The sequence below is a fragment of the Cebidichthys violaceus genome, unplaced genomic scaffold (assembly GCF_023349555.1).
Source record: "Cebidichthys violaceus isolate CVI_PGR_0920_01 unplaced genomic scaffold, fCebVio1.0.p SCAF_16, whole genome shotgun sequence".
Taxonomy (NCBI): Eukaryota; Metazoa; Chordata; class Actinopteri; order Perciformes; family Stichaeidae; genus Cebidichthys; species Cebidichthys violaceus.
Window position 1 is genome coordinate 8819839 of NW_027176329.1, and position 16742 is coordinate 8836580.

At 42.9% G+C, this 16742-nt stretch overlaps 1 protein-coding gene and 1 long non-coding RNA gene across 2 annotated transcripts; one reads left to right on the forward strand and one right to left on the reverse strand.

Moving 5' to 3' along the window:
- Positions 1-1781: 1781 nt before the first annotated feature.
- dlx6a (distal-less homeobox 6a) lies at positions 1782-4335 on the reverse strand. The gene is made up of 3 exons (XM_068710599.1): positions 3683-4335; positions 2837-3030; positions 1782-2574 (listed from the first exon to the last, which is right to left on the reverse strand). Exons 1-3 carry the CDS (start codon positions 3987-3989, stop codon positions 2335-2337), a joined length of 741 nt encoding a protein of 246 aa, XP_068566700.1. The 5' UTR covers positions 3990-4335; the 3' UTR covers positions 1782-2334.
- Positions 4336-5876: 1541 nt separating this feature from the next.
- Positions 5877-10945, forward strand: LOC137872390 (uncharacterized). The gene is made up of 3 exons (XR_011102873.1): positions 5877-5966; positions 7495-7626; positions 10791-10945. It is a non-coding gene; the product is annotated as an uncharacterized lncRNA (long non-coding RNA).
- Positions 10946-16742: the final 5797 nt, after the last annotated feature.

Here is a 16742-nt window from a genome sequence, read left to right on the forward strand (position 1 = left end):
CTCCACAATAATTATTCTCCAGGATTAGGGCTGCCATTATCATAATCTGGACATTGACAATTACCTATAATTTGCAAAGATGCGCTTGGTTCTTGATTGCAGAGGGCTTTTTTTTCCAAGCTCGCCATCACTAAACAGTGACAGTAATAACAGCTAATTTTGCAGGCAATATATAAGAGCTTACCGGGGTGTGCAAACACTTTCCCACCTGGATTTGCTTATTCAACCACCGGCAGTAAAACCGTGCAGAGCTGTTTTTGGGTTATCTATGAGAAGCGGAGAAAGGTAAGGACGAGTCTTATTTTCATGCCTGTGAGTACTCCTGATCTTAAAGGAGGCTGAGTATTAGTTAAATCGTGTAGTCTGGGCTTGACAGAGAAATGGAAACATTTAGCATTTTCCTAAAACGATTTATTTGTCTGTTGGATATATATATATATATATATATATATATATATATTGTGGATGTGTTGTGAGGGTTGCTCCGGCGCTGTTGAGGTGTACAGTTAATGTGGGGATCATTGTGGGAGATCTTGCCAGGTGCTGTATAGGAGCTTTTATAGGAGAAGCCTGCTGCATATAGTGCACCAGCTCCTGCTGATAGAGCTCACAGAGCAAGAAGTGACACATCCCTCTCTGCACCCTCCCCCTCCCCATATCTGTCACTCTGCTGCACCTTACTTTACATCTATCTATCTATCTATCTATCTATCTATCTATCTATCTATCTATCTATCTATCTATCTATCTATCTATCTATCTATCTATGTGATTTAGCTCATCAAAGCCTTTTTTTCCCCCATTTGCAAAACACGATGAAACGTGTCAGTTCTTGGAGCTGAATAACCCAACTGTGTATTTATGAGCCTTGTTGATGTTTACTCGACTGCTGCTTCGGGCTCCCTGCAGCCTGCAGATGAGGGTGCACATGGCCCCCGTATAGCAGATAGGCCCCCCAGTCTGAGGGCCCAGGTATAAAGCTGAATGTGCGCCAGTGGGAAATCCGCGTCTTGACAGCTGCATGAAGCTTTTCAGCGTTGTAATTTCAGATAATATCCCGAGCGCTCACTCTTCTCGGCAATTTGTATGTGAATAACCGAATAATTTCCCCTTTTGTTCCATCTGTGCTACCTCAAATCCAAATAAAGATGCCTTTTAGTATTAAAAGTGGTAGAAAATTACAGGTAATTATCTTTGACGGTAAAAACGCTGTAATCAGCGGGCTACATCAAAAATTACCCTAATTATGCCTGCATTTATGAGAATGGGAAAAAAAAGCCTCACTTGGATAAAAACCCACAAATTGTCCCAAATATCTCCTTCATATTGAACGCCGCTGCAGCTGGCTGCTTTGTTCAACATCGATCCCGTGGAGCTTGGCATTTAACGGCCTGCATTAGGACGGAGAGAAGGGAGAAAACATTTTGTCAATACCTCTAATAATTGAGGGTGAAATGACAAGATAAGCTGGACCTGGAGCAAATGTCTTTCGAGGTGAATGTAGACCGCAGCGGGGCCGGGTAAGTTCATTTCCTCCGGTGTTGAGTGCATTTGATAAATCTATATACAGTGGCGTGCTTCATCAGCCACCCAGCGCTTTGGATTTATTTAAAAACGTTGACTCTGATGAAATGGGCTTTTCACCGAGCACCGTGTCATTACCTCATGTTGTCTGTTAGAGGCTCGTGCACACACCAGGGGGACGGGAAATAGGCCCGTTAATAATGTGGTGTTGGCCCAATATGAAGCATAAAAAGGGGGCCTAGTTTCAAATGAATTTATGAAATCATGCAACAGCAGGCATCTGTTTTGAGTCACGGTTTACTCAATCTGACAAAAACATAAAAAGTGTATGTACAACTCAAATCGCAGAATATATTTACAGACAGACAATTTGCTTGGTTTTGCATGTTGGAGAAACAACCCAAAAAAAAAAAAAAAAGCAGTCAGGAGTCGCCCCCATGGCGACGGGCTCTGTGCGCCACAGCGCATGGAGGGAGTTACGCAGTCTTTGCCCCAAAGTGGCGGAAATGTCACTGATAATATTTGGTATATTGACGTTCAAGATGTTGACATGAATGAAAGCATAACAAATATGCGAGCCCATTGAACAGTCATGTACGCTTTTTAAAAAAATGGTTAGTTCCCTTGTTTGTGTCATCACACCGAGGCTTGGCTGCGTTTTTTTTTATCCTTCAGCAGAGGAGCAGCCGAGGGGTCCTTCTCCTCTCCATCCAGCCTCTGCGCTCACACAAAGTGTAGGCTACGTAAACTGCATGGCGGAGATCCGGAGGCCTCCAGACAGCTCACCGAGCTTCCCCTTGTCTCGTCAGTCTATCTCTGCATCGAGTCTTGATGCGGGGAGGAATACCAGTGAGAGTAGCCGGGCATGTAGCTGTTGGCCGGCATGTTTACTCCTTTGGAAGAGGCCGAGACGTCCCATATCGGAGGGATGGTCGGGGAGCGCGGGGAGAGGGACATGGAGCCCGGCATAGGGTCGCTCTCGTGCGGGTTGCCGCCTTGCTTGAGCAGTTTCTTGAACTTTGACCTCTTATTCTGGAACCAAATCTTTACCTGCGAGGGGGAGAAGTGCGCATGTAATTAGTGAAGGACGTGGAGAAAAGAGCCTGTGTTGAGTTGTGTGAAGCTCGGTTTAGTTTCTGCAAAATTGCAAGTTATTAAATGTAATATAAATAATGATCATTACCCAAACGAAAACACACAGCCAAATAATAATAATAGTAATAATAATAATGTCCTAATCTTTATTGTAGTTGTGTACAAGACGTTTCCAGGCGTTGATGTCAACATGTAGAGAGTGAATCCCTCCTCGTACCTGGGTTTGTGTCAGTCCTAAAGAGGCTGCCAGCTCGGCGCGCTCCGGTAAAGCGAGGTACTGTGTCTGCTGGAAACGGTGGTTCAGCGCTTGAAGCTGCAAACTGGAATAAATTGTCCGAGGCTTGCGAATCTTCTTGCCTTTCCCATTAAAACGAATTTCCCCATTTTCAATCACCGTCGTTTTCTGCTGCTCTGCAACAAAAACAACCAATGTTAGTATTCAAATCTGTAGCCATGCGGACACATCATGTATTTCGCTGTGCAGGGAAACACAAACGTGTCTAAACAGAAGAAATATTCCGCGAAGAGTAAATTCCGAGGTGCCGAACGAAACTGTCTTAAAAGCTGAAAAATCTCACATTGCCTTTAAGCGCCGTGGCAGCCAACAATCCTGCATACGCTGTCATATTTAGGATATTGCTGGTAATGACATGTCAATTAAATGCTAATTACAACATTCAAGGCGTGCGGGCTGCCTAATTTTCACGAGTAGTTGGTGAGGATTGCACGGTCGTGATGATCACACCCCGGGCATTAAAACAGGTTTTGTGGGAAGCGAGGGGAGTGCTAAACGGGACAGCAAGCAGGCGGAGAAGGTAATAGGCTGGATCGCGAATTATCCGGTGCCATTTACGCACGACTTTTCTTCGATGTAATCGCCCACCTGAAAGATCATTCGTCCGGAATTTGGAGTCGCCGTGCGGTGCCTCGGGCTTGACACCAGCAATGGCAGTATAGGGGAGAGAAGGCATACGCTAATGGTGTAGGCTAACTGTCAGCCGCCTGGGATGGACGCGACGCGGTGCGTTTTCCACTTGGCATGGTGCAAAAAGGGGTCTCTTACCTGTGCCGTCTAACCTTGTCTGTCCTCCCGTGTTGTTGTGATAGGACGGCAGGTACGGGCTGTGGTGCGGGTGGCTCACGTAGGGGTAGGGTAACGACCTGTTGTAGGTGTTGGTCCCGGTGTACGCGGTGTTGTCGTGCTGGTGGTGAGCGTGCGAGCCGGAGTGGAGACAGTGCAGCGGGTAGTGGCCGCCGGCCATCGACGGGGAGCTCTGCTGTGAGTGCGACTGCTGCCCAAACTCCATGAAAGCAGACTTGGACGAGTCCTGAGCCTCCAGACCGTCAGCCATCGTAGTCATGGTCATCATCGAATTTTCTGCCTTGAGAGCACTCACCCCCTCTCTCTCTCTCAAGACCAAATCGGTTTTCTCTCTCTCGCTCTGCTGTTGTCTCTCTCCTCTCTCCACCGCGAGCAGATATTGTCCTATTAACACACGGGTTTTTCCAGAGGCGTCTTTATTTCCCCCGTGTTGTGTGATATTCTCGCTCAAAGTGGCGGAAGGTTGGAATAAGTTAAGGGAGAGATTTTAAGGTGGATTCTGTTAAAATTGAGCCCTTGCTTCCAGACTTGATGCAGACACTACAAGTAAAATGGTTTGTCTCCAAAGGGCAGCGCCTCCCGATTGGTCATCCAACCCAACGTCATCAGTGCTCTGCGCTTCACGGAGACTTGAGCTGGAGTTAACCCACCTTACCAGCTCCCACCACAACTATGGGGGGAATAATATATGGTGGGAAGACGCATAATTCCTACAGACACGCTTCACACGTAAAAACAGCTCTTTTGGAATCGCCGAGTCGGTTTAGTTTCTTTACCCCAAACCCTCCAAATTACGCACGACGCGCAACATATAGCGCGTACTTTGATTTAGCCTGACGAGCCAGCGGTCTATATGTGCCTCATTGTTTCTCAGCCTTTAACTCCTCCTCTCTTTAGGAATTAATTACTTATAGCAAAGCATCAACAAACATCCTTATTAACAATATTAAAGTCGACATGGATTTTAATATGAAAATGATTCACATACCAATAGATTATTAACAAGATATCCATACATATGAAAAATATTCGTTTAGATTGGATAGATATTTTGTATCAAATTTATAAACATTCACAAAGTGTGGAATAATCATAGTCGCATTTTATATACTTTCAAAGACTTTTTAAACACTATACTTATTTATACAAAGTGATCTGTTTTATGTCAAGGAAACTCCTGAAACAGGTGGAATCGCCTTGGAAAGGAGTATAAGGCATATACAACTCCACTGTTTTTTTTAAATTTATAAATATTTTTACAAAGAATAAGTGTTTATGAAATGATTTTTTTTGCCAGTGTTTGCTTTGATGTCTCCTAATGAGCAGTCGCTCTTTGAGCCCCCCTCTGCTCTGCAAGTAACGTATATTATAACTGTTCCTTTACCCTGCGGGCTACTGACCATATGATTAAGCATCTTCAGACAATTGAAAATACAGTACATGTGACACATCAAATAACAATATGCCTGAGGTACAATAGGTTATTTTGCACATAGAAGGGTGGATACCGTGATAAACTGACAGTGTCTTTTATCCCTGTTGTAATATGAGGCCTGATAGGGTCCTCAATATATGTAAATTATACAGTTTGCCTCTGAGGGCTGCGATGTTCGATTCGCATATAACATTCAAATGATATGTCCACGTACATTAATGCAGTAGGTATTCAAATCATGTTTATCACCACTTTCAGCACATTTTTTGCTGCAATGTAGAATTCAGGGATTTCACCCAACAAAAAAAAATGGGCGATGAAAAATAATTATGGTTGCAATCAAGTTACTACGAAAACCTATTTGATTAGCGGCCACACTTTACTCAAATTGCAGCTATAAAATTAAGAACAATTCGCCTGTAATGATTATGGACTGGATTTATTTTGGGAGGGTGGAATAAAAGTGGATATAGCATAAATTATCCCCTAATTATACGCCAGTGTCGCCTCAATTATCCTCTTATCAAAAATGGTTGTCTAAATGCAGCGTTTAGTTTCAATTTTCTCCTTTTCTGTAACCAGAACTTGGTACCTTGCTATTATCGTTACGGTTGTTATTTACTTTGTGGGGATTTAAAAAGTGCACAACCCAGCCGGATAATCATTTTACAGCAGCGGACCGCGAGAGCAGCACAGAGGCAGGGACGTAAGACGGATTTATTTTATGCTTCCAGATTCTCTTATTCATTTAAATTTTATTTAAAAAACAAAAAAAACAGGGTGCTTCTGTTGTCGTCAGGAGCGCGGCAGGTAAGAGCTTCCTTTTGAATGCTCCTTTTATGTTCACTGACACTGATGAATGATTTTATTGCCTCTGGTAATCCCGTGTTTTAGGCACACACAGTGTGGCCGTGCAGAGCTCGCAGGAGCCAGCACACCTTGGTCACCCCTCAGTGATCTAACATAGTGGCCAATTCCCCTGCCCGTGTTCCACTTGGACACGCAGAAGGGAAACCAGATCCTATACCTTTTCTAATCGCCTTTGAGTGCTACTACAAAGACGAACATGCTTTGCAGTGATGTTAGTTGCTTCCCCCCCTGCGGGCTAAAATCTTGGGGCTCGATTAGGATGAGACGTCTTCCTTCATGTTTTGCGGCATCATCTGCGAAACCACCGCAGGATTATTGCAGCACATCTTGGTTATTGCTTTGCGGGGTGTTCTGCGCGGTTAATGCCAAAGTCTTGGTGTCCCGCAGGCGTGTTTGGGAGGCTGTTTCTGTAGCACACTGAGATTAAGTGAAGTGGTGAAAGGACGGATTTGTTTGAACAGGGAGAACATGACATACTCGACCCCGGTGCTTTTGAAATGTTTAAGATGCATGCACGCTGACAACCGTGTCTGATTGCAAGAAACACATGAAGAAACCAGCGGCACATTCAGGACATCAGCGGACAGAATTCGTTAAAAATCTAAATGTTTTGAAATGTTTGAAAATGAGCCGTGGTGCCCCTAAAGCGTGCTCTACCTGTGCCCTCTGTTGTACTCTGTCCTATTATGAGTTCACAGCCTTATTCTGGAGAGAAATTATTTTATATTTCACTCCGTCTAAATGTCAATCACAAAATTAACCGGCTGCAAATCTAGAAATCACTTTGTCCCTAAGTAGATGATTGACCTTCAGCACAATCAATGGCCGTGGCGGTTTAGCAGAAGTGGTCTTTATTTCCAGCTGTCTTATAAACGCTGATGAATGACTCTCTAAAATCACTCCAGGCCTGGGATTTCCCTGACAATCCACTGTCTGCGTCGGGATACATGAAAGCGGAGAATATTTTACACTGCGTTTAGGTGTAACCTGGCGTTATTTGTATGGTTAACACTGTCGCTGCCAGTTTAGATATTATTAAGGCGAGCTATGGCACCTTAACCCAAATTGGTAATATCAGCACGCGCATGGATGTATGAACAACTTTCCACTAGAACGGTTCAAAAATATATTAAATACAGCTAGTGTCCTCTTCTCCCTCTCTCTGAATGTGTGTCACTGACTGGTTTCTTTTTTTTTTTTTAAAGTCTGCACGTATTTGCTTGTCTATTTTGCACACATGTTAATCATATATGAATGCTAACACGGAGTTCCAGCAAAACACAGGCCATTATTGTAGCGGGAGGCCGGGTTGTTTGCGGTCGGTCCCTCTAACAGCTAGTGACTCGGTCGCATGGAAAGCCACCCCCTTCGGCTGCTCGGGGATCCGGGCGGTTTGGGGGACGCAGAGGCTTGTCCCTGCAGACAGAGACCGGGAGGCACTTAAACAACATGTCTCCCTTCTCCGCAGCGCAAAGCCACTGGCGCTTCACAGACAGCCAGGCGTCGACGGCTCTCCGTGTCTGCAGTGTGAAGGGCGGGAAGTGGCGAGGAGAAGCGCAGATGCATCCTCCACACAGCTGTCAGCGTAAACGCGGTTCATGTAACTACATTCAGAGGGAGCAACCCCTCACACGCACACGCACACACACACACACACACACACACACACACACACACACACACACACACACACACACACACACACACACACACATCAGCCCAAAATGATCACCGATCAGCCTTTAATGCTGGCAGAATTCATCCGTGCCCAAATGGTGGCGCGCCGCTTTTACGCACTAATGCAAACCCACTTATGCAAAGCTTTGATGTGTTTCCTGAAAGCGCGCAACTACACCAAGAAAAATTAGTGCGGTTTTGTCATAAAGAAAGCCACGCGTCCCCCCGCCCCCACCCTGCGGACGACTGTTTACAATAAGTTTTGCATCATAAATTGGGATTGCATTATCTCTCCGGTAAATAGCTAAATTGGCATATGCATGGCCCCAGGTGCAGGCGAGCGGGGGACTTCAGATGGACCCAGCGTAGCGTGTTGCTTGTGAAACTAAATGACCACAAATAAGCAAAGGCCTGTAGCACCGAGTCTCCACAGCCTCTCATAGACTAATGGATTTAATTTGGCAGACTGAAGCTGCACTGGTCCCACTCAGGGCCCGAGTCCTAATTAAGACTGCTTGTTTCTCTTGTCGCCTCCCCTCACTGCATGTTTAGGTCCGGCTGAGTGATTGCATCGCTCGGTTTCCTGCAGCAGTCGGATGGTTGTTTTATGTTGTCATTCGTTTCTGAAATAAGGACACAAAAAAAAACGGAAGCAGTCTGGAATTCAGTCGTTTTGTGAAATGCTACAAAATGTTCATCCTGATCAGCAGAAATGCGTGGAAACGACAACAATGTCTTTACATTCCTGGCTGTATTATATCAGTATTATTAAGACAATAAATGGAGAAATAAGGAGGGAGATATAAGGGCTTTGACATATACTTGTTGTCACAAATTGGCAGTTTTAAGCCCAGAGTGTCCAAATATATATCTTTTATCATTTCGGGCTCAGTGCTGCTGGGTAACGTCCATAAGACCTGATGAACACTCCTGATCCTGTATACCGAATCAATAACAAAGGAGCTATATTCAAAAAGTTGATCTGAATTTTTCGGTGACATAAAAGACTATAGTGGCGGAGCACGTGCATTGGTCCCCCGTTTTTCCCCCTCTCGACTTAATACGCGACATTATTAGGTCTGACAGCACAGTGGTCGGTCTTGAAGGAGAGGATTTGGTCGATAGATGACAGACAGGAAGGCCAGCAATCATGGGCTCTTTTTTTTTTATCAGAATGTACTGTTCGATGCCGTTTATCCCTGATGATAGAAAATTGCTCTGTTGCCAGGACGCTGCTTCTGAAATAGAGGGCAGGAGCAACATTTCCATTTTCCTGTTTGAAAGCCATTGAAATGAATTAGTAAAAAATGAAAAAAAAGAGGAAAAATGAGAAAGAATCCCCTGGTAAACAAAGGAGAGCAAACAAAGATACCATTTTCTTTTGCCGAGAATCCACCCTCCTCATTTTACCCCCGTTTTTTCCTTCTCTTCCTGCAGCAGAGTGAGGGTTTTACTTCAACAGTTGCAAATCACATGCTTGGCTTCTAATGCTGTCCAAGGCCTGGGCCTACTTCAAAGACAATCATTTATTTCCCAACCTCCTGGATTAATTAGAGCGCCTTTTCATCTGTCGTGACCGAGAAAAAAAAAAAGAGATGCAGAAATTAAGAAAGAATGCTTGACAAGGAGGAGCATTAAACAAACTCCTGAAATGTTTAATCATTAAGCACAAATGAGCAATAAGCTGTGAAAAACGGAATAGGGAAGAATTTTTAAAGCATTTGGACTTGATCACACCGTGTAGCTAAAATTATCCGCATGGTCGTCAAGTATTGCACGGTGTTTGCATTTTATATTTGTTATTCTTAAACACTTTGTGTCGATACATTATGCTTATTATTGTTGTTATTATTAGTAGGCTATTTTTCTTGATGTTTATGCTGTTGTTGTTACTGATGTTATCGCCACAGTTCGTTCATAGTGTTTCAATATTGTATTTATGCTGCAGACAATCTTATTATACGAAGAATACAGATCTTTCTTAACTGAATATAATATAAATCGTATTATAGGAGGTTAAAAACAAGCATATAATGTCAAGATGGAGGATATTCTTTGCCTCTTATACGGATTTTTCGTTTAGGTTATATAATTAATTGCAATCTGAGGATTATGTATCCGTGACACAGGCAGATCCTGTGGCGAGGCCATCATCAGAACAGATTGGAGGGTCACCGTCTGTGTCCGAGCAGGCAGGTGGTTTAAAACCTCCACAGTGCTCTGAACGCGCCTCCAGCGCGCGCCACACGCTGCATGGAGCCTGATAGAGAAATAACACCCGACACACTGGATTATAGTGACCCCTTAAAAAGGGATTTGATAAATTGTGCAAGGATACTAAATATCCAACCGTAACCGCGTCAGTCCTTGGAGGAGCATATTAATTAAGATGCAATTATGGGAACTAAAGTAGCTGGATTATTAATGAGGTCTGGTACGAACGATACTAATCTCGATTACAAATGCGAGGGATTAAAGGAAATACATGAAACTTGCTACACAAATCTTCGTTTCACACTACACATGAATCCTGTAATATTGTAGATCTAAATAAATAGTGCTATGCCTTATAAGGCCTGTGGACTGATGTGAGCACATGTTATGGGATAAACCTGCATGAAAGTGTTAAGTGTTGTCTTTAAAGGGTAATAATGACAGTGAGATTTAGAATTTGGAGCAGTATCTGATGCATAAATACAACACTATCCCTATTTAAAATCTCACTTAGATCTGAATCTGAGCTTCAAACGCAGCCAGATGAACCATATAAAAGAGGAATAAACACTGAGAAAGAATACTAAACTCTTCATGAAGTGCTTTGACATTGGAGAAAATATAGACTTCTACTGATCTTTTACAGGATTAAACTTTGCTATGAATAGGCCTATGTGAAAGCACTGAACAATCCTGTTCGGTGGGAATATTTTGTAGATACATCTCTCACAAGAACCCCCCCCCCCCCCCCCCCCCCCCCACACACACACACACACACACACACATATCCTCAATACACACATCACAAACTAATAAAGTAGTGTGTGTGTGTGTGTGTGTGTGTGTGTGTGTGTGTGTGTGTGTCTCATGCAGGGATGAATGCCCCACTGAAGGAAGTGCTGCACACAATAGACAACACTGACTGCAAAATAAAAGGAGCTTGAAATTTAAGAGCACGGTGTGAAACGAAGTGGAAAACAAGTGCAGAGAAAGGGAGTCACACCTGGTGAGCTGTGGTGCGGTGGACGAGATGCTGCTCGTGTTCTCGTGAGCTGTGCTGGGCTGTAGGAGTTTGTCAGGTGATAGCTGTGGACCTTTGTCTGCTGCACCCTAAGACACTCCTACCTGAAACTCCATCTCAGATCAGGCTGAGTTTTGGTTCGGCCTTGGGCTCTGCTAACACGTCGCCTTGCTCACAGAAAGTTGGATTTACAGAGTGCATTTGTGCTATAACCCTACATTTTGACTAAGAGTATAGGCCTGCAATCGAATGTTCCGAACCTGAGTCTCCACATTCATTTCTGGTTATTTTGCATTGAAGATAAGAGAAAAGAAGGAAACATTCGTCTTCAGGCCGACTAATGTCTAAAAGTACAGACATGTCTCATTGAAAGACATATTAAAAGGTTTTCTTTGTTACACAAGTTAATTCTGCAAAAATATTAAAGCTGAAAGTTGTTGCTTTTACAAAGATTCTGATTAATAAAACATTTTCTATGAATATTTAACATATAGTTGTATTAAAAAAACAATGAAGCTATTTTTTTCCTGACAGCTCTTACTTGCATCATCGTCACCATTAATATTACTATTATTATTAGCCGGCTCTTGATGTTTATTTTGGTGCTTCTAATGTTGCTGTTGCTGCTATTATCATAATCATCATCATCATTACATTCATTGCTTCTCCAGTTCGTTGTACAGTGTTTAAATCTTGCATTTGCTATATCGTACTGCCAATAATCCTTAAAATATTTTCATAAAAAAACACCAAAATATAGAACAGGTACAAAAAAATGAATATGACATAATTATGATTATTGTAAGATGTTTCTAAAACAAGCAGTCATAATGCACTGAGCACAGACACATGATCTCTTTAATAATGCCACAAGATTATATAAACTATACATTTAAAGTACTAAACAGTCACTAAATTGGCTACATTGTGATGAACATATAATGCAGAGGAAAACCATTTCTAGGTCTGTCTCACAGCTAAAAACTGATAATAAAATAATCATCCTTCTTTCAAAGGTTCGAACCACTTTAGCATTTTTGGAGAAAATAAACAATTGAAAAGTAAAAGACAAAATCTCTGTGCCGTGCACTTTGATAAGAAATATATTTATGAATCAACCAGGTCCATATAAACATCGCTTGAGCCTTGATAATTAAAATATTAGTTTTCTAACAGAATCACATAACTGCTGTGAAACAGACAGTTCAGGGTCCTCTTAGTTAACAAACCGCAGATCACAGATCAGCGTAATGATTTGGCCAGGAGATCGTGTCCATAGCCAGCCTCATAATATCATAATTAATAATTCGTTGGCTGGAAAGCCCTCAGAGCCTTTATTTTCATTTGCTCTGAACTGTCAGATTCGAGTGGGGAGATTTTTTTAGGACTTTGTCCATTTTAGTGAAGTGAAGGTAGCCAATTATTGCCATCATTGCCCTTGAAAATGCATTACGCCTCACCTGAGGGCTCACTCAATCAAAGAGACTGAAGGGGCGATTAACAGATGACTTCTGACCTTAATCCATCGCAAAATCACCCAAAAGAGTCAGACAGCAATCAACATTTCTCCCTCAGTTTCATGTTGCAAACTTTCTTATTGCTGACATCTAACCTTGGGGATCATCATGGCAGTTCTGGGTTTGGGGCCTTGAAGGTGGATTGGCCACATTCATTCTAAGTTTGTTCATCCTTGAATTTTTTTGAGTCCATCAAACTGATTTTTATGAAAAGTTTGCGTCAACATAAATGTGTAACACTGTACTTTAAGTTCCTCTATTGAGCATTTATTAGCAGTATGTAAACATTTAATAAAAGGTTTATAACACGCTAGTTGTGAGCAGATATAAGTTAATAAGTAAAATTATGCACAATTATAACCTCTCCTATGAATACATAGATCATAATTTTGCAACTGTGTCTCACAATATTGGTATTCACTTATATCTGATTACAAACACAATTTTAGTGGGTTACAAAAAATGTCGAAAATGTTTTATTCTGTTTTTTAATGGTAAATATGGGGACTTTACATAAATTGCTATAGTTGAAGGTCAATTATCTGAAATAAGCTTAATCAAAGAAAACTTACTTGCAATATGTTTAAAATCAAACAATTGAAAGGTTTCAAGTAAAGAAAATAAAATAAATTCAAAAATTACCATGTCTGCATCATTATACCTGAAACTACTGTACAGCCTGCAGTTTTAATTCAATTAAAACAAGCTCACTGTGCCGAGCTTCCTCTGGAGTATTGTCTGGCATTAGAAGCCTCCTCAGCTGGGGACAGATGAACACGAGTCAGGCATCATGTAGTGGTGACGGCCTTTTACACCTGAGTAATTAAAATGAGCACAAAGCTATAGTGAGTATACTGTGTCATGTTTTTAACAATCAATTTCAATCAGCAAAAGGTGAAATTGATTTTGTTTTTTTTCAGGAAATGCTTCTGAATAACTTTTTTTCCTCTTTGTCTCCGTTTTCCCCCTCTCCAATATCTCTCCCTGGCTATTCCATCACGCCCACCTTCCCCCCCCCCCATGCATGTCCAGCCACTGGTCTCCATCTCTCCTCCATCCCGTCCCCTTCGCTCCTCTCCATACTCCTCTTCATACCCACTCTACCCCTCTCTTCCTCTCCCCTCAACCTCGCTCCCTCTCCCCAACCCCACACCTACCTCCCCCAATAGGTACGCCTCCATCCTCTCTTGGCAACTCCATCCCCCCTCTCCTCCCTCTCCCTGGTTGGTTTCCACAGCTGTGGTGAGTGAGGGGCAGATGACCGGAGAATTGGCCCCTGGGAGAGCGCTGAGCCATCCTGGTGCTATTAGGCTCGTGGCTAATAATAGGTGTTTCAGACCAGGGGAAGATCAATCAGGGGGAATCATGGGGAATGTTCGGAGCAGCGCTTTTTACACATCGGCCCAGATGGATGAAATTACACTTGTCAGTTTTTAGTTGCATTACTCCCAAATTGGTTGTCTACTCTTTTTCTCTCTCTCTCTCTCTCTCTCTCTCTCTCTCTCTCTCTCTCTCTCTCTCTCTCTCTCTCTCTCTCTCTCTCCCTCCCTCTCTCTCTCTTCTCTCTTTTCTCTCTTTTCTCTCTCTTTGCCCTCATTCATGTGTCAGTGGCCCGCTAAAGGGATTCAGTGGTGAAATCCCTGTCATTTTTGTCTTTTCCCTGTTTAGCCCTCAGCCAGTAACTCTGTTGCCTGCATATGCACTTAAGAATAAATCAGTTGCAGATCTTGTCTCATGACTTGGGCATTTTCCATGTTAAAGGCAGGTGTGCAAGTCTGTATGTGCTTTGCATGTATAATATACATTGTATTAATTCTCAAACTGAATTTATCTGCAACTATTTTGATAATCAATTCATTATGTCAATGATTTTTCAAGGCAAAAATTCAAATTTTCCAGTTTGCATCTGCTGCTTTTGTCTGTTCCATATCAGTTAGCTGAATGTTTTGGTGTTTTTAGACTGTTGGTCAGATAAAACAACACATTTGAAGATGTCACATTGCACTCTTTTCAATGTTTTTTTGATATTTAATAGCTTGAAGTCCTCATTTAGTTCTGAGTGTGAAATAAAGCCTAAGAATTATAATGCATTTCTAACATTATGTTGAGTTACTCATATTAGTTTTTAAACCAAATTGATAAATGTGTAAAGTACAGTCATTTTATTGTAATTGCAGAATTGTCTAACTGTGATGTAAATAAGTCTATCAGGTGCAAATGAAACCTTTGGGCTGTATCTCACTGATTGAAAACTGAATAAAACACAGCACACAATACTCACTTTCTTTAGTGTTTATTTTAAACATGTATCGATTTGTCAAATGACACCCTAAAACTGAACTTGTTGCAGAATTTTTTTTAAAGAATCACATAAACAGAGACTTTCAGGATGAAGGAAACAATGAAAATGATGCTGCAGGTAGAAATCAATTAAGGCTTTAAAGCAGTACAATGTTTCTTTGCTATTTCCACCCTGAAACTCCTCTTGTGATTGATTGATTGATTTAGACTCAAAAATGTGAAAATGCTTTACTAACAAGGCAGCTCAGAGTATGATGGATGGGATGTGATTGAATGACATGAGCTGTGGTGTTTCTGTGCCGTTGCAGAGAGACAACAAGCCCGGTAAGGTGAAACAGGGTTTATGCCTGGCGGTGCATACAGCATATCATCTAAACCCCCTTAAGCCCCTGATGTGTTACATGATAACCAGCACAGCGTGTCAGTCGCAAAGGTGACTAAGGCGGCTGAGAGGGATCATTTTGAGGCAGTCACACAACAGCTATTTGTGTCAGTGATTTCTACTTCTGACTAGATGTTGACAGACTAAAATGTTTAGTGTTTACAATGCTTCCCGTGCAACTTGTCCTCACATTAGCAATTTCCCCTTGATGTGGCTACCAGCTAAAGCCTCTGGCTCAAAGCGGGGGTGGGGGGGGTTATGGTATTGATATATTAAAGTGCTTGCTTGTGTTACTCCTGTGTAAGACAAGCGGCTACTACACCCTGCCATCAAAACACAAGCATGACAATCACAGCTGAAAGATTGGCTGTATGCAGAAGTAGCTGCTCTGAATAGCTCACTAGGGAGACATTCACCCCCCCCCCCCCTCTCCCTTGGAAATCAATACAGCCCCCAGATGTTGGGGGTCTCCCGGTCCACGGAGCTGCCTGATGCGGAGATGTTCCACAATGTCTGATTGCACAAGGAAGACTAGAAACAGAAAGGCTTCTTTGACTGAAAGTGCGGTGACCATGGGGGAGGGAACCGGGGCCTCTGTGAGAGAGTCTTCTTAGCAACGGGGAGAAAATTAACATTGACATCCTGACTTCCCAGCACAACTCGTCCCAGGGCTTCTGCTGGATATTTCCATGGGGCGAGCAAAAAAAAAAAGATGTTCAAAAGCTGATATAAAGACACACACACTCTCCCCTGCTTGTCTTCCATTTATATTGAAATGAGTTTTTCCCCTCAGCTCGGCTCGTGTGTGGTGAATACAGAGAGTCCTAATGTATGTATTTTGCTCATTTTACTGTGTCTGGCGTTTCCGCGCCTCTCCTCTGTGACTCTGTGTTTGCCTCCTGCTGTGGTAAACACAACATTGCTATGATAGCACATGCATTTCAGAAAGCTCCAAACACCGCAGAGGAGCCGAAACATTCATTCTCTCTCCCCCTCAATCTCTTCCCCCTCCTTCTCCCTCTGCCTCCGTCGGTCCTCTCCCTCACTTCCAGCCAAGGTATTCAGCTCCCATGATTGCAAACACGCATAATGACAGCATCTCCCGGGGGCCAGCGGAGGTACCCCACTGATGCTGAGAGACTCTATCCTGTCGTCACATTGCAGGGAATTTGTCGGCGGTGCACAGTGAGCCTGGTGAGCTTTGGCAAGGCACCGCCAGAAGCTGGGCTGGCTGTTTTTTGTTAATAAAATGAAGTGCAAATTGTGCCGGGCTCGTATGCATTGGAACAGCTCACTGCTTCCTCCCATTACGAGGCCAGGGCGAGCGCCATGGAAGCATAAGCGTGAATACATTATAAAGTAATGAGGAAACATCCAGGAGAGGGTCACGGGGGGCGTCAAGCGGCTCCAGAGGCCTCACCAAGAGCTTTCAGTGTGCTCTGTGATGGATTAGTCATTCGCGTTTGAAGAGCGAGCGAGAGGTGGAGTTCAACAATGTTACACATAGCAACAGTTGCTAAGAGTTGAAGCGAGCGAGGCCTATTCAGTTTGTGAACATGTACAGTTGCTGCTGAGCAGGAATATAGGTGAATAGAGATGGAGCT

Excerpts from the sequence above, each read along its gene's own strand:
- dlx6a (XM_068710599.1), bottom strand. The coding sequence starts at position 3,989 with ATGATGACCATGACTACGATGGCTGACGGTCTGGAGGCTCAGGACTCG. Across the intron at positions 3,031-3,682 it reads GACAAGGTTAGACGGCACAG|AGCAGCAGAAAACGACGGTG; the intron begins GTAAGAGACCCC and ends TTTTTGTTGCAG. Across the intron at positions 2,575-2,836 it reads TAGGACTGACACAAACCCAG|GTAAAGATTTGGTTCCAGAA; the intron begins GTACGAGGAGGG and ends TCCCCCTCGCAG.